Source organism: Pongo abelii, chromosome 14, assembly GCF_028885655.2.
Source record: "Pongo abelii isolate AG06213 chromosome 14, NHGRI_mPonAbe1-v2.0_pri, whole genome shotgun sequence".
NCBI lineage: Eukaryota > Metazoa > Chordata > Mammalia > Primates > Hominidae > Pongo > Pongo abelii.
In genome coordinates, this window is record NC_071999.2 from 57,608,560 (window position 1) to 57,627,240 (window position 18,681).

Here is an 18,681-nt window from a genome sequence, read left to right on the forward strand (position 1 = left end):
GAACTTAGTCTTCTCAGTACTCCCTGATGCAGTGTCCTTTCATACCCATGCTCCAGTTAGGCCATTCCCTGTGCTCTGGAGACCTACCCCTTCACTCTTGCAAATGCTTCTACCCTTCAGAGCCCTTCAAGGTGTATAAAGCCTTTCCTCTTCACAGTCAGGTGTGCTCTCTCCTGAGCTTTTAGAACATTTACTTATTTAGAACTTCAGTAACTTTCTTAAAGTATCTCACATACTTCCAAATGGTCGAGGATGTGTCTTTAATATTTTAAAAATCCAGCCGGGCGTGGTGGCTCATGCCTGTAATCCTAGCACTTTGGGAGGCTGAGGTGGGAGAATGGCTTGAGGCCAGGAGTCTGAGACCAGCCTGGGCAACCTAGTGAGACTCTGTCTCTACAAAAAATTTTAAAAACATTAGCCAGGAGTGGTGGCACTTGTCTGTAGTCCCAGCTACTTGGGAAGCTGAGGCTGGAGGATCACTTGAGCCCAGGAGTTCAAGGCTAGAGTGAGCTATGATCGTTCTACTGCACTCCAGCCTGGGAGACAGAGCAAGACCCTATCTCTAAAAATAAAACAAAAATCTCCCACAGCCTTGAAGACTGTACTGTCTCATAGTAGGTGCTTAGTAATTATTTGTTGAATGAATGATTGCCTGAATGTTAACATTAGTTGTATTGTGTTTATACAGTGAAATAAGTTTCTCCACGTAAAACAGGTTAATGCACATGTAAATGCAGTAATTCTTTTAGAATCAGATTTCTCTGTGTTGGCATTATTGACATTTTGGGGAATTGCCCAGTACATTGTAGGATGTTTAGTAGCAACCGTGGTCTCTACTCACTAGATGTCTTTACCACCTCTTCCCTCACTGCAATATGACAACCCACAATGTCTCCAGACATGGCTAAAAGTCTCCTGGGTGGCAGAATCATCCCTGGTTCAGAACATTGCTTTGGATGAAAAAAAGCATATGTATTTCAAGTCTCTTCTTGATTGCAGCTTATATATAGTGTGTATGTTGTTTTTTTTCAAGGGTGAATTTTGAGTGTAGAAACAATTGTTTCATAGTTTTCCAAATTTAACCTTGTATAATGTAAGGAAACTGTCAAAGATACTATTCTTACAAAACTTTGATGACTTAAGAAAACTGCATTTTTTACTGTTTTGTGTATTTTACATCAAGTAATGGATTTTATTTGGTGTTTCCTCCAGATTGAAATTAAACTGAAAAAGCCAGAGGCTGTGAGATGGGAAAAGCTAGAGGGGCAAGGAGATGTGCCAACACCAAAACAATTCGTAGCAGGTTTGTTTTCTGGCCTTGATGAGCTTTATATTCATATTGTGTTGTGTAATTGAAATTAAATAGTAATGAACATTCTTTTTACTTTCATTATTTATGTTCCCAAGATAAGATACATTGAGTATAATAAGGTTGCTCCGTAATGAATATAAAGTAGCCTTTCTGTGAAAGTTCTGACTTCTCAAATTCTAAGAATACAAATGAATGGCAGCAAAATCCCAGAGGGAGTTGGGATTTATTGTTTACCATGTAAAGTTTATGACATCAGTTTGAGGGTGTTTATTTTTGTGTGTTGGCCCTTCCTGTTGTTTCTTTTTGGGTTGTAAGTTGGTTTACTCAGCTGATAGATTTCCCCTTCTTCCCTCTCCCTCTCTTAATTCCTTTCTATTCCTTCTACTGATATTGTCATCTAATTGCCTGGAATTTTCAGGGCTTTACAGGGAAAGGTATCTACCCCATTTCTTATTGCTAATTTAGAGATGGACACAAATAGGTAATAAATGCCAAAGGAAAGTCTAGGAGAAGAGTAGAAAACCAGGCTTCATTGTATATTTAACCCTGTAAGAAACTGAACTTTGTGTTGAGGTCAATTTTAAGTATATGCGATAACTAGGTAAGAATTTTTCTAGTGGACTAATTCACAGCACACTCAGAACTACAACCTAAGATTATATTTTATAGCAATAGCTTCATTAATGAGTGGAGGGAAATTTCTTTTTATTGGAAGTAATGGTCTGATTTAATGACTGAAACAAAGTAACATGTGTCTCAGCTATTTTTTCTGATTTTGACTGCTTTCTTCTGTAACAGAAAACACATTTCCTTGTGGTATCTTTTAGAAAACACTGAGTTATTCAACAGATCATTTGTGTGTGTGTTTGTGTGTGTGTGTGTGTGTATAGTTATTTCTTAAGAAATAATTTTGGATATTTAGAAATTTCAAAAATAAGAGATTCTCATGTAGCTTTCACCCAGTTTCCCCCAGTGATAGTGTCTTAACTAGTCCAATGATTACCTCTTAAGTAGTCTATGGTATAATTTTCAAAATCAGGGTATTAACACCAACAGATACTTTTTAAGGACTGAAGTATATCTAGTTGGTATTTAAGGTATTTAAGCATGTGCCTCACACTTTATTTGAAAGATGTATGTGTTTCTTTTAGGACTGACTCCAAGAGATTTTGAGGCTGAGGTTTATATGTAGCTGAAAGCTTTAAAAATATATAATCACTTTAAATGTAGTATCTTACTTAATTCTAACAGCCCTGCATAACAGGCAGCCCCTTAGTATTCCTCCCATTTTGCAGGCTCAGAAAAGTTAAGCTCAAGATTATCCATCAGTTCTCATTGTCTAGGACTAAAATCTAGGTCTTCAAAGTTGGGTCCAGTTATTCTGTTAACCTGTTGTCTACTTGTTGCATACTGCTTGTTGTTGCATTTTCTAACAATGGAAACAGTCTTTGCTGACATGAGTATCTATGTAGTTATTTGATATTATAGTGAATGAGCAGGGAGGTTAGATTACTCATCTCTCAGTAGTTCATCTACCATCTCCAGGTGTTAAAAGTTTTTCTGAGATTAAAGATCAAGGCTTTTTAGTGTTATAGTTACCATGTTTTTTCTAAACTCAACACCTTAGATATTCAAGATGATATTCTTCCTGTCCTGTTTTTGTAAGAAATTAATATACTTGTCAGATTCCTATGTATTGCAAGCTGGAGACTGTAGATAAGGGCAAGTCACTTAACCTATCTGAGCCAGCTTGCTTATCTATAAAATAGAGATTAAAACCTCTGTTCTCATCCTTCCTGGGAGTCAGCATTAGAATTAATTAAATCCATGTTTCCCAGGCTCTTAACTTACCATGGCATGCATTTTTTGTTTTATCTGGCTACTAGTGAAAATGTACAAAGATAGGAGGATATCTAGTAGAAGGAAGGTGGATAGGATTTTCCAAACAATATATTTGGCCCTGAAAAAAAACTATGTGTTGGTGTTGTGTGTGTTGTTTTGTTTTGAGGAGGAATGGGCAGGGAGAAAGTCGGTTTACAAGTGAAGAGAAAGCGTAGAAAAACAGTGGATGTTAAATAGTTTCTCAGCTATTTTGACAAAAGGGATGTAGAGAGCAGTATTGGGAGGAACATTTAGATTAGTACTAATGTGTCCTAATACATACTGATGGGGAAATTTTGAATTGGGTTTTTTGAAAACTATAGCTCTTTTGTCCAATACAGTAGCTGCTAGCCACATGTTACCTGTTGAGCACTTGAAATATGACTAGTCTGCATTGAGATGATGTGCTATGTGAAATATATGCTACAGTTTGAAGACTTAGTATGAAAAAAAGAATATAAAATGCCTGCTTTTTTTTGTTGGGTTTTTTTTTTTTTTTTTTTTTTTGGAGAGAGAATCTTGCTCTGTCGCCCAGGCTGGAATGCAGTGGCACTGTCATGGCTCAGTGTAGCCTCGACCTCCTGGACTCAAGCAGTCCTCCTACCCCAACCTTCCGAGTAGCTGGTACTGCAGGCATGTGCCACCACGCTCAGCTAATTATTATTATTTTTTTTTCATAGAGATGGGCTCTCACTGTGTTGCCCAGGCTGGTCTCACACTTCTGGCCTCAAGCAGTCCTCCTACTTGGCCTCCCAAAGTGCTGGGATTATAGGCGTGAGCCCCCATGCCCGGCCTCTGTTGGTTTCAAGTCAATATGATACTGTATTTGATATATCAGGTTAAATAAAATGTATTATTAAACTGTATTTCACCTGATTCTTTTTAGTAATGTAGTTACTAGGAATTTTTAAATTATATATGTGACTCACATTTGAGGCTGTCATTATATTTTCATTGAATAGTGAACAGATCTGCTCCTGTAGCTACTAGGTTATCTAGTTATTTTCTAATTATTTGTGTGCCAAGATCTTGATGCCTTTTGTCTTTGGAGCAATCTTGGCAGTACCCCGAGCCCCTGGGCCAGTAGCCTCTCTGGCTGCAAGCAGCCTCTGTTTACTCCAGTGTTCCCTACAAATGCTATTATTTGCTAGGTATATGGGATGTGGGCATTGAACTTTAGATCAAGTGTAGTACTTTAAACATTTAGGAATTACTTATTGTTATTGCCTATTAAAATAATCTTACTTTTTTGATGTGGGGAGAGTATGGAGTGGCATGGATGATTATTTATATTTTCAGGCTATTTATACTCTGAAAGATACTAAGTACTTGAGAAAAAGTCACATTTTTAACATTTATTAAAATCTTAGTTACAAAAGATTTCTTAGGCATCCTTTAAAAAATTTTATTTTTAGAATTGTTTGTACTGTCTCTGCAACTTTTCTGAAAACATAAAAGTTCTGTATACTTTTCATCTAGTTTCTGTTATCAACATGAAGAATCTGCTTTTAATCTAATTTTGTATAACGTATCAAAAGTTTACACTTTATTGAGTTATTTTGCTCAAAAGAAATCCCCAGATTTTACATTATGGTAACTGACTCAGTTTTTAGAAATGTGAATTTTGTTATTGACGTATATACCAGAAAGACACTTATTGGATACCTGAAATTCAGTAACCTGTTTGCTAAGATGTTCCATTATACATGGTCACAAAGTTTACATATTCTCGACATAATTGAAACATGTTGATTAATTACTTCTGCCTTTTTTACTTCATAGATGTAAAGAACCTATATCCATCATCATCTCCTTATACAAGAAATTGGGATAAATTGGTTGGTGAGATCAAAGAAGAAGAAAAGAATGAAAAGTTGGAGGGAGATGCAGCTTTAAACAGATTATTTCAGCAGATCTATTCAGATGGTTCTGATGAAGTGAAACGTGCCATGAACAAATCCTTTGTAAGAATATAAACTTTTAAAGAAATATATATGGGAGCAAATTTTACATATTTTAAACGAGAAAATTGGTAATGTGAGACCAAATTGCGTGTACTATAGCTGGGAGTACTTTTTGAATAAGGTCTGTCTGAACGTTTCTTTTTGCTCTAAGAGTAATTTTTGAGGAAGTTGAAAACTTATGGAAGAGATGAGAAACAAGTGGTTTATCCTAAGTAGGTATTTTTTATCAATGAGTTACATTGATATGGAGTCATCCTACTTGGATTTATCACAGTAGCTGAGTGAACTTCTGTTGTTTCCCTTCTAGACTCATATGTAGTCTCAATGTTAGAGATGAAGAATATAGATGCGAAACTTTTCAGAATAGTGTTTGCAAGTAGAAGGTGCACATTATTCATTGTTTAACAACTCTCTTGATTAAGAAAATTCAGGCTTTTTGTCAGGGCAGCATAAATACCTAAATTAGACCTCAAAATTTTAGTAATAATTCGTCATTGTATATTTAGCTTGCAGTTGTAATCATGTGACTTTTATTAATACCAGTAGCTCTGGAAATATGACTTTTTTAAGACATTCATATTTACAGTAGAAAGTTAAAATTAGTAATTTAATGTTTAGTTAATGTGGTTGAGGCTCAGGTATTTCACACTTAAGAAATATGTGGTTAATTGGTCATGATTGTGCTTTTCACAGTTTATTTATTTAGAGACGAGGTCTCACGCTGTTGCCCAGGCTTGAGTGCAGTGGTGTGATCTCGGCTCATTGCAGCCTCTGTCTGCCAGGCTCAAGTGATTCTCCTACCTCAGCCTCTGCAGTAGCTGGGACTATAGACATGCACCACCACGCCTGGCTACTTTATTTCTTGTAGAGATGGGGTTGCGCCACGTTGCCCAGGCTGGTCTTGAACTCCTGGCTTCAAGCAATCTAGCCGCGTCAGCCTCCCAAAGTGCTGGGATTACAGGTGTGAGGCATCTCAACCAGCCTCACTATTGATTAAAAAAATGTTTTTCATCACTTTTGGGAGACTGAGGTGGGAGGATCACTTGAGCTAAAGATCTTGAGACCAGCCTGGGCAACATAGAGAGACCCTATCTCTACAAAAAAAAAAAAAAAAAAAATTAGCTAGGCCTGGTGGCATGTGTCCGTGGTCTCAGCTACTTGGGAAGGTGAGGTGGGAGGATCTCTTGAGCCTGGGTGGTCAAGGTTGCAGTGAGCTGTTTTTTTTGTGCCACTAAACTACAGCCTGGGCAATAGAGACCCTGTCTCAAAAAAAAAAAAGTCTCCATTAAACTTTCAGTTTTGAGATAATTGCAGATTGACATGCAATCCTAAGAAATGAGATTCTTTGTACCTTTTACAAAGTTTCCACTGATGGAAACATTTTGCCAAAACTATGCTACAGCGTCACAACCATGATATTGACAGTTAAGATACGGAACCTTTAATCCCAGTGCTTTGGGAGTCTGAGGCCACAGGATCCCTTGCGGCTAGATTAGCCTGGGCAATATGGTAAGTTCTGGTCTCTACAAGAAATTTAAAAGCTAGCTTGGCATGATGTTGTGCCCCTGTCAGCTCAGGCGTCTGAGGCAGGAGTATTGTTTGAGCCCAGGAATTCAAGGTTGCAGTGAGCTATGATCGTGCCACTACACTTAGCCTCGGCAGCAAAGTGAGACCCTATCTCTTAAAAAAAAAAAAAAAAAAAAGAGAGATAGAACATTTTCATGGATTCCAAGGATCCCTTATGTTGCTATCTTATGGCCATACTCACTAACCCCACCCCCACCCTTCCGTGATCCCTGATGATCACAGATCTGGCAATCTTTGTCAGATATGTAGTTTGCATATATTTTCTCCCAGTTTGTAGTTTTCATTTTCTTAACAGGGTCTTTCATAGAGCCAAAATATTTCATTTTGATTAAGTCTAATTTACCACTTTTTATGGATCATGCTTTTAGTTTCAAGTCTTATTAACTCTTTGCCTAGATCTCAAAGACTTTCTCCTATTTAAAAAATAAATAAAAGTAATATTGTTTTACATATTACATTTATTTTTTATTTAGAGACAGGGTCTCATTCTGTCACCCAGGCTGAAGTACAGTGGCACAGTCACAGTTCACTGTAACCTCAAAGTCCTGGGCTCAAGTGATCCTCACGCCTCAGCCTCCCAAGTAGATGGGACTACACATCCATGCTGCCATGCCTGGCTAATTTTTAAAATTTTTTGTAGAGGTGGGGTGTCTCCGTATTGCTTAGGGTGGTCTCGAACTTCTGACCTCAAGCAGTCCTTTGGCCTTGGCTTCCTGAAGTGTTAGAGTTACAGGCATGAGCCACAGCACCTGGCCTACATATTACATTTAAGTCTGTGATGCATTTTGAATTTTTATGTCAAGTGTGAGATTTAACTTGAGATTCCTTTTTGTGAGGTGGATAGTATGTTCAAGTGTTCTAGCACCTATCTTCTCATTGGATTGCCTTTGCACCTCTCTCAAAAATCAGTTGAGCATATTTGTGTGAGTCTATTTCTAAGTTCCCCATTGTGTTAGATTGAGCTGTATGTGATCTATATGTATGTTCCTCTGTCAGTCCCACTGTCTTGAGCTGTAGCCATTTAAGTCTGAAATTGGGCAGACTCATTCCTCCTACTTTATCCTTTATTTTCGCAGTTGTTTTTAGATATTCTAACTCATTTGTCTTTCCATGTAAATTTTAGAATAAAGTGATTATATATAATTTTGGTGTTCATTACTGGAATCTAGAGATACAGTTAATTTTATGTTTATCTTGTGTTCTATGACATTGCTGGACTCAGTTCTAGGAGTATTTTTGGATAGATTGTCATTTTTTTAATGTGGACAGTCATCTTCAAATATGGAAGTTTTATTTATCTGCAGATACGGAGAGTTTTATTTCTCCCTTTTCTATCTGTATGCCTTTTATCTCCTTTTCTTGCTGTATTTCACTGGCTGCAACTTCAGCACTGTGTTGAATAAGAGTAGTGAGTGTGGATATCCTTGCTTTGTTTCCCATTTTAAGGGAAAAGTATCTATTGTTTCATCATTAAGTAAAATGTTAACTGTAAATTTTTGGTAGATGATCTTTGTCAAGTTATGAAAGTTCTGTTGTATTCCTATTTTTCTGAAATTTTTTTATCATTAACTTTTAATATTAACTTTTTGTAAAATGTTTTGTCTGTGTTGATTGATAGGATTATATGATTTTTCTTCCTTAGCCTGTTAATATGGTGATTTTATATGATTAATATGATTGATTTTTAAGTATTGAGACAGTCTTGCATGAGCCCTACTTTGTCATATAGTGTGTCTCTTAATTCTGTCTTCTAATGTTTTGTTATGGGTTATTGTGTCTATATTCATGAGGAATATGAGTCTGTAATTTTCTTTTTGTGCTGTCTTTGGTTTGGCATCAGAGTAATACTTCATAAAATGAATTAGGAAGCATTTCATCCTCTTCTATCTTTTAGAAGATATTGTGTATAATTGGTATTAACTTTTCTTAAGTATTTGGTAGAACTCACCAGTGAAATAGTCTGGGCCTGGAGATTTCTTTATTAGGAGATTTAGAGTTATGAATTTAGTTAACCTAAAAGTTTTTATAGGACTGTTCAAATTATCTATTTCATATGGGTGACTTGTGGTTTGTGTTTCTGATAAATTGATCCATTTTGTCCAAGTTGTCAGTGTTTGTATAGTCCCTTATTCTTTTTGTTTTTTGTCTTTTGTTTTTGAGACGGCATTTTTCTGTCGCCCAGGCTAGAGTGTAGTAGTGTGATCATAGCTCACTGCAGCCTCAACTTCCCAGGCTCAAGTGATCCTCTCATCTCAGCCTCTCCAGTAGCTGGGACTACAGGCATGTGCCGTCATGTCCAACTAATTTATTTTAATTTTATTTAATTTTATTTTATTTTGTAGAGATGGGGTTTTGCCATGTTGTCCAGTCTGGTCTGTAACTCCTGAGCTCAAGCAATCCGCCCACCTTGGCCTCCCAAAGTGCTGGGATTACAGGAGTGAACCCCCATGCCTGGCCTCCCTACTCTTTTGATGTCTGCAGGGTTTATAGTGATATCTTTTTACCATTCTTATAATAGTAATTTGTGTCTTTTCTGTTTTTTCTTTGTCAGTCTTGCTAGAGGTTTAAACGACACCTTATGTAGCATATGCTTATCCATTAGCTAGATTTGCTTATGTTATTGAATTTTTTCTTCCAAAGAATTAGCTCTGTTTCATTTTTTCCTCTACTTTGTTCTACATTTTTTTATTCATTTCTATTTTTATTTTTACTTTCTTCCTTCTGCTTGCTCTAGGTGCATTTTGTTCTTATTTTTCTAGGTTCTTAAGATGTTCATTTATCTATTATCTATTTCTACCTATTCACTCATTTTTGAGACAGGGTCTCTCTGTCGCCCAGAGGGGAGTGCAGTGGTGCAATCGTGGCTCAGTGCAGCCTTGACCTCCTGGGCTCGAGTAGTCCTCCTGAGTAGCTGGGATCACAGGCATGCGCCACCATTCCCAGTTAATTTTTTTTTATTTTTTGTAGAGACGAGGCCTCCCCATATTGCCCAGGCTGGTCTTGAACTCTTGAACTCAAGCAGTCCTCCCATGTTGGCCTCCCAAAGTGCTGAGATTACAGGCATGAGCCACCACGCCTGGCCTGTTGTCTGAAAGTTTTCTGTTTTCCTAGGCAGCGTCCTTCCCTGATCTCTTGGCAAGAGAGAGCAGGGGTTTGTTGGGACTTTTTTTTTTTTTCTTGTTTGTGCCCCTTGGTGTTTCCAGCTTCTTCAGCTCCAAGTCTAGGATATATGAGGCAAAAGGAAAACCCAGAATTTGCCACCATGTCATTTCTTGAGTCCCAAGGTCCCTGGTAGGTCTATCTTCACTTTACCTTTTGGTGTCTTTTTTTTTTTTTTTTTTTTTTTTTTTCTAGACAGGGTCTTGCTCTGTTGTTCCAGCTGGAATACAGAGGTGCGATCATGAATCACTGCAGCCTTGAACTCCTGAGCTCAAGTGATCCTCCCACCTGAGCCTCCTAAGTAGCTGGCACTATAGGTGTGCGCCACCACACCCGGCTATTTTTCTTCTTCTTCTTTTTTTTTTGTAGAGATAAGGTCTCCTATGTTGTCCAGGCTGTTCTTGAACTCTTGGACTTAAGCAATCCTCCTGCATTGTCCTCCCAAAGTACTGGGATTATAGGTGTGAGCCACTGCATCTGGCCCCTTTTAGAGTCTTTTTACCTCTGTTTGATATGTAGCATCTAGGGTGTTTAGATTTACTACTGGGAAGAATAGGAAAAGTAATCTACTTGATCTTCCCAGGAGAAGTCATTCTCACTTTTGACTTTTAAAAGTGTGGTAGACAAGATTAGCAGTATGTCAGATCAAAGATGTCAAGTCAAATCAAATCAAAGATCACAGGTAGAATCTGCACTCATTTTCATATAGAAACTTTGACAATTATAACCAAATTGTGTATACCCATAAAATAAGCCATCTGTGCAGCAACATTGATCTGGAATATACCAGGGGCTTCTGTCCTTGTGAGAATATGAAAGAAACTAGACTTTATTCTCTATAATCTCCTTATCTAATTGGGACAAAAGACCAAGATACACAAAATAATCAGAGGGAAGTGCTAAATTGCCCTGCAGTCTATTAGGAGAGATGCTGGGGTGGGGTGATAAGTGTCATCAGCAAATATGGTCAGTTTGTAAACCAAATCCACAACTGAAGATCCTCTTGGGGTAGTTCGTGTTTGTCTGTTTGAGAGAGAGTTTCACTCGGTCACTCAGGCTGGAATGCAGTGGCGCGATCTCAGCTCATTGCAACCTCTGCCTCCCAGGTTCAAGTGATTCTCGTGACTCAGCCTCTAGAGTAGCTGGGACTACAGGCGCATGCCACTACGCCTGGCTAATTTTTGTAGTTTTAGTAGAGATGGGATTTCATCACGTTGGCCAGGCTGGTCTTGATCTCCTGACCTCAGGTGATCTGCCCACCTCAGCCTCCCAAAGTGCTGGAATTCCAGGCGTGAGGCACTACGCCCGGCCTTGGGGTAGTTTATTATACAGACTTGTCAAATGTAATTCAGTCATTTTATTTAAAGCCCACTATGTGCTAGGCCACTGTGCTTAGAACTACGATATGAATATTAGTAAAATGTACTCCTTGCCCTTAATGAGCTCTCAGCATTAGTTGAAGTCAAGGGTGGAAAGCAGATCTAAGAAGACAGAACCTTAAATTGCAACAACGCACTGTGACACATGTTATGTAAATGGTAATTAGGCTCACACAGAAGACAAATTTACAGGAACAGAGAAATAAGAAGTCAGAGAAAGCCACATAGAGGTGGTGACATTTCATGTTTGCAAGATGACTAAGGACACAAAAATCACTGCCATGCAAAAAATCCCATGTAAGGGAGCTCGGTAGAGCGTGTCGGACATGGGGTTACATTGAGGTTCCAATGTGTAGGTTTTGTAACTGTATACATTGGCCACTAACACAGTTGGTTATTTTTAAATGTTTATATTTTAATAATTCGCATTATTCTTTGATGTGGTTCAAATCCATTGATTTTTATCATGTTAAAATAAGAAATATCCATATGGGGCCAGGCGCGGTGGCTCATGCCTATAATCCCAGCACTTTGGAAGGCCAAGGCAGGCGGATCACCTGAGGGTCGGGAGTTTGAGACCAGCCTGACCAATATGGAGAAACCCTGTCTCTACTAAAAATACAAAATTAGCCGGGCATGGTGGTGCATGCCTGTAATCCCAGCTACTCGGGAGGCTGAGGCAGGAGAAGCGCTTGAACCTGGAAGGTGGAGGTTGCGGTGAGCCGAGATCGTGCCATTGCACTCCAGCCTGGGCAACAAGAGTGAACTCCGTCTCAAAAAAACAAAAAAACAAACAAAAAAAATGTCCAGATGGTTTTTTTAAATATATTAATGAATATGCTTGGGTTGTTGGTAGGTGGTATATTCAGTAGACGGTAAATAAATGACCAATTCTTCAGTGAGACACTGACTTTCTATACCTGCATTTATGTACCTTGATTTTTAAAAAATTTTGGATAAACTTGCATGTGTTTGGTACAAAGAGAGCAGAAAGTAGAGGCCCTTAAAGTTCTCTTCAGCTGGTACAAGAAGAGATTATTTTGACTGGTCTTTACGGTCTTCAGCAAAAGAGATTACAATAATCATTTTTTTTGGGAGCTAATAATATTTTCAATTGAAGGTAGTTTTTCTACATGCACATCTATGCTCATTAGCAAAGGGTGTAGTGCACCTCCCTGACTACTTTAGGATTTCCTTTTCAGATTTTATGGAACTTGTTAACCTCTGGAATGCCTAAGATTAAATAAAAATATTGTTTTGAGTTTATATTGAGCTATATATTTTATCTGTGTATAATCTATTATATATGTATTGCATAGAGTTTATATTGAGCTGTATATAGTAGCCAATATTTGGGGCTCTATGCTTGGAACATTTTTAGAAAAATATTCTATTTTGATTATATGGTCCAGGAATTAATCTATTTTTGTTTTTCATTGCAGATGGAGTCGGGTGGTACAGTTTTGAGTACCAACTGGTCTGATGTAGGTAAAAGGAAAGTTGAAATCAATCCTCCTGATGATATGGAATGGAAAAAGTACTAAATAAATTAATTTGCTCTCACTGTATTGTGTATATTCACCTAATGCCCATTGTGTATTGATATTGCATTCTTGAATTTTGAACACTGAATATCTTTTTGAAAGATTATACCTCTTTACCTCTTCGTGCTTTAGAAATTATTTTCCTTCAAGTGTTCAAGTCTAATGAAGAATGAAGATAACATTTTATCACTTCTGTCCTTAAAGATTTCAGACATGGTGAAACTGAATAAAGTGTATCATTTGCTCCTAGATAGATTCATTCTATCTAGTTGTGGGGATGGAGAAATCTTTAATGGTATATTTTCAGTTATTGCCTTATTTTTGATGCAGTATTCTGTCAGTAATTTATTAGACCTGGCAGCTTTGGGTGAGCTTAGATTTTTCACCTTCAGTGTTACATTGTATTTGCTTTTAAAAACTGCTTTTGAATGGAGTTGTAAATACAATTTTTCTATGAAGATGTTTGGTTTATTTACCTTTTTCTTAAGTTTTTAATGAGAACTTTGAGAAATTATCACAGGGAATTCCTGTTTAGTTCTTTTAATGGGAAGAATTTGTAATTTTAATTGCACTGAGATATTTTGGTCCTTACCTTGCAAATTTCTGTATAAAACAGATACCTGAGTTTTAACACACTGCAAGTTTATACTAAGGATAATCTGTGAAGGTGGGGCAAAGAAGGTCTAGGAAAGCCCAACTCCACTTGCTTCTTTTATCACAACAGGATTCCTGAAATTACAGCATTGATGGGTTTTTTGGTATTTTTTTTCTTTATTAGAAAATCTCTGTTGTCACTAGAAAATCTCTGTTGTCACGTCCGCATGATTACTTTGGTTTCATTGGTTTATGGTAACTGCTGTGAGAGTAAATTAATGTGTATATGTTTAGTATTTACTCTGTGCCTAGAATATATAGATATCATGAGAATACAAAAAGTAAAAGACATGATTATTAACTTCAAAGAGCTTATAAATGTAGCAGGGAAAAAAAATAACATTCATGAAGGAACTGTGGAAAGATTGAATGCTGAACTCGGTATAAATACACTTTAGAGACAGGAAAATGTTCTGTGATTAAAATTGTTTACAGTCTAAGCTGTTACAGAGTATAGGCTATGGATGACCTGTAGATCTGACTTCGTTTTCTCACCATGATTTTCTCAACTGTAATACCCCAGATGTTGGTCTCAGCTCTGTTAGGTGTCACTAACATTTTTATGGCAAAGCACTACTCTGTACCCTCAGAGCAGGGGGAGTGGGAGGCAAACGGGTCATCATTTCAGCCTCCAAAACAGTAGGAATTCAGCTCCTTCCTTCTAGTCCTTCGTTGTGGGGTGTAGGGGAGTTCCTAAGGAAAGTTTCAGTAAGGTGATACCAGATAGTGCCCAAACCTGTTGTTATAGCTTGTTTAAGCATTCTAGAATTTTCACTTGTCCTTCTGTCTACTTAGAGCTACTAGATACATTTTTTTCTTCTTGAACACTGAAGGAAAAGGCAAAATTAAGTTTTTGGTTGGATGGATTTCTAAAGTTTTCTTCTTAGGGAAATAGGATAGTGACTATTGTATTCTGTATGTTAAATTTTCTCAGTACCATTAATCCTAAGATGAAGAGGAAGGCTGTTACTGCAGAGGCATAGGAGGACGTACAGCACTACACCAGAGACAAGAATGCTTAGCTCTAGCAAGTCTTCTGTCATTGACTACCTTCATAATCTTCAGCAGGTTTAGGCCTTTCTTAGTTCCTTTGTAAATAATCCATAGAGTCTTAGAGTTATAATTAAAGGTCCGTGGTTCTAAATACAGAAGCATATTTTTGCCGCTGAACTTTTTCTTTCTTAAAAATGACACTATTAAAATAGCTGTTTTTGACCAGGTGCGGTAGCTCATGCTTGTAATCCCAGCATTTTGGGAGGCGGCGGCGGGCAGATCACCTGAGGTCAGGAGTTCAAGACCAGCCTGGCCAACATGGTGAAACCCTGTGTCTACTAAAAATGCAAAAATTAGCTGGGCATAGTGGCATGCGCCTGTAGTCCCAGCTACTTGGGAGGCTGAGGCAGGGAGAATTGCTTGAACCGGGAGGCAGAGGGTGCAGTGAGCCAAGATCATGCCACTGCACTCCAGCCTGGGTGACTCCATCTCAAAAAAAATAAATAGCTGTTTAAAAAAAAAAAATCTAGTACTATCTTTGGTTGTTTTTAAAGGACATATTATCTAGAATATGCTTACCTATTGGCTAGATTTGCTAAGTGTTGCGGGATTTGGGATTTTGCTGGTCTGAAGGGAGTTTGTAAAACATGACTGAAAGCATTATAAACGCACCTTGTCAAATACGTTAGATTTATAGGTCAAGGGAATTTTGAAAAGTGGGCTAGATTGCTGCCCAAGAATCCCACTCTAAAGTACTGCTTTGTTTAATCATTCTAGATAATGGAAACTTGTAAGCCTCCAGAAAGTTAAAACAAAAAACTTCTTTCTGATTAAAAGCCTCATAACTCTGTCCTTATCCTCTGCTATCTCAGTGTAGCTATTAATTGTTCCCTCTTTGTTTCTAGACTCCAATTTTCATTTCTCAAATTTTGGTTCTCTTAATGCTGTTAGTATTAGTAGCCTTTTGTTTCTTCAGAATGTATATATTTTTCCTCTTAAGTGTTTCCTTTCTCTTTTAAGGTTGGTCCTGGAATACATGTTTTTCTTGGTCTTGTAGACTTCATCTCTTCTGATTTGCATAATAATTTGCACCTTGATGAATCCAGAATTCTCCCACTGTCTTGAATAGAAAGAATCTTGAATAGAATAATCTGCTTTTTGAACTCTGCTATCTAGTAATCTCTTTGGATATCTATATCACAAGTTTGAAACATCAAGGTCAATTTTGATAATTTCCTGTCTTATGTCTTAATACCCATTCAGAGTTGATTGCCAACTAACAAGCTCAGTCTTTAGCACTGGCACTTACTGGCCAATCTGTTTTCTGTCTATAGGGAGTGAAATGGAATGGAGAAAGAGGATGGCTTGCATTAATAACTCTAGTTTTTAAAGACATTTTTATTCCTTTTTAAAAAAATTTTTTAGAGACATGGTCTTCTATCACCTAGGCTGGAGTGCAGTGGTGCGATCATGGCTCACTGTAGCCTCCAACTCCTAGGCTCAAGTAATCCTCTTGCCTCGGCTTCCCAAAGTGCTGGGATTACAGGTGTGAGTCACTGTGCCTGGCCCACATTTTCATTCTTGGCTCACTGTAGCCTTAATCTTTCAGGCTCAAATGATTCTCCCATCTCAGCCTCCCAAGTAGCTGAGACCACAGGCATGCACCACCACGACTGGCTAATTTTTGTATTTTTTTTGTAGAACCGGGTTTCACCGTGTGCCCAGGCTGGTCTTGAACTTCTGGGCTCAAGTTATCTACCTGCCTCAGCCTCCCCAAAGTGCTGGGATTACAGGAGTGAGCCACCACGCCCAGTCATGAACTTCAAGTAAATATTTAAAATGGAGATATATCACAGTGCTATTATGAATAATTTAGATAGAAATTTTAATTTAGTTCAGTACTTAAATATTTTTTGGCTCTTCTTTCCCAGTTTACCTTTCTCTATTCCTTCCTCAGTTACCTACATCAGATTAGATTATTGATCTCTGAGATATATCACTGACCCAGAGCAAAATTGCATATTAATTTACCATCTAATCAGCCTAATGCACTTAAATTCCCTTGGAATCTTTCCTGTTCAGATTGGTGTGCATCTCTCTGAACTTGTAGCTTTACTGACATTTCCAAAAAAAGGTAGAATGTTTCTAGGTGGTGTGTGTTTTTGTTAGTTACTAGAGCCACTTACCCTTTGTAACTAGCTCTAAAGAAGTACATCTTTTGCTCATACCTGCTACTGTAACCATATGACAGTATGGATTTAAGTTACTTCTGCCTAGAGGAATTAGATGATAAAAGCTAAAAGGACAAAATACTGATTTCTGTGCAGGGAAGTGTCATATGTAGTTTTAAATAAAAGGGTTCATCTCTTTTGATGTGGTTTTCCTTTCTCCATCTGTGCATTTTTTAAATCGTAAGATCATTTTACACACACCAAGAGATTTTATTTTGGGAACTTGTGGGGAAAGTATTGATTTACCTACAAATGTTACTATTTGGAGCCATCCTTATGATTGGTTTCTGAGATTAATTTAACTCTTAGCCTCACTTCCTACCTTAGTAAAGTTGCTCCTCCAAATCAGCTAAAATCATATACAATGAGTGCTAACTCATTACTGCAAATAGTGGTAGTTACTGTGTACTGGCATTTTTTATGGACTGGGTGGCACTATCTCATTTTTAATCGCCCTTCGATAGCATCCCATTATTGCAAATCAGAAAGATGATAGGGCCAAAGTAAAGTTCTTTGCCCAAGTCACTCTACTAGTAAGTAATTGCAATAGCTGGGATTTGAACCCAGGCCTGTCAGACTCCATTACCCATACTTCTGACAACTGCAATCCTCTCATCAGGTTAATAAGCTAGATGTGGAATGAATGATTTTTATTACCAAATCAGCTGACTGGAAATGAAGCAGAGAATATTCAAGTTAAAGAACTAATTCTTTTTTTTTTTGAGGCAGAGTCTCACTCTGTCGCTCAGGCTGGAATGCAGTGGTGCAGTCTCGGCTCACTGCAACCTCCACCTCCCAGGTTCAAGCAATTCTTCTGCCTCAGCCTCCTGAGTAGCTGGGATTACAGGCATGCGCCGCCATGCCCAGCTAATTTTTGTATTTTTAGTAGAGACGAGGTTTCACCATGTTGTTCAGGCTGGTCTTGAACTCCTTACCTCATGATCCACCCACCTTGGCCTCCCAAAATGCTGGGATTATAGGCGTGAGCCACTGTGCCCAGCCAAGAACTAATTCTTATATATGAGCTGGGAAGATACATTCCTAGAGATCCTCACTTTCTTAAGTAGGAAAGCTTATTAGGAATCCATATCTCTTGCCTCATACTGGAAGTAATGCAAAGAAGTAGTCTGATTTTTGAGAGGGTGCTGTTTTTCTCAAATCTAGATCATTACAGAGAAACAGTGTACTTTTAACAACTGTTGCATGTGTAAGAAGACTGGTACATGATGCCAGTGAAATTCTTTTTTTCCTTTAACTTGGGAGCTCTCATACCAGTTCCGTTGTACAAATGCTGAGATTGTTTCAAGGTTTTATTCCTATAGACATGTTAGGATTTGTGTGTCACTGATTTCTCCAATAAAATTTGAATGATTCAGGTTATTTCCTTTTTCGTAACTATGTTAGCATTTTGTATATATATATTTGAATTTTGGCTTGTCTGGAGTCTTTTAAATATTTGGTATGACTTCACATTTGGATTTTTAGTTTTATTTTTACACTGAGACTTCTACCTATATCATTGACTTTATTTTTTCCTATGATTAAAGGATTCAGTTATACAAAAACATGTTTCAGAAACACTGCTATTTACCTAAAGGTAATTTTCAGTTTCTTTAGAAGGAGTTAGGAAAATGGTCCTTAATACCTATATAGGGTTTTTTAAAAAACTGTACCCTATAATGCAGCCACAAAAGCTCTAAATAATAAACAATTGTGCATACTATTAATATATATTTAAAGCTTTTGTTAAGTACATGAAAAGACAGTATTGCATAGTGGTAAATGTATGGACTCTGAAGCCATCCTGTTTGGGATCATCCTGGCTACATTGCTTACTAGCTGTGTGACAATGGATAGGTGCTTAATGTCTCTGTGCCTCAGTTTTTGCGTCTATGTAGAGGAGATACTGGGATCCACCTCATGCCTCATGGTCTTAGTTGAATGAATTCATGTAACTCCACAGTTATCTTAATCCAG

General features: G+C 37.7%; 1 protein-coding gene across 2 annotated transcripts in view; it reads left to right on the forward strand.

Moving 5' to 3' along the window:
* Positions 1-13,284, forward strand: part of SUGT1 (SGT1 homolog, MIS12 kinetochore complex assembly cochaperone) — a 35,420-nt gene extending 22,136 nt beyond the window's left edge. For both annotated transcript variants that reach the window (XM_054529075.2, XM_002824306.6), the window contains 3 exons: positions 1,213-1,303; positions 4,976-5,157; positions 12,725-13,284. In XM_054529075.2, coding sequence (XP_054385050.2) covers positions 1,213-1,303; positions 4,976-5,157; positions 12,725-12,826 — 375 coding nt within the window. In that variant the 3' untranslated portion in view covers positions 12,827-13,284. The remainder of the gene's footprint in view (positions 1-1,212; positions 1,304-4,975; positions 5,158-12,724) is intronic.
* The last annotated feature ends 5,397 nt before the right edge of the window (positions 13,285-18,681 follow it).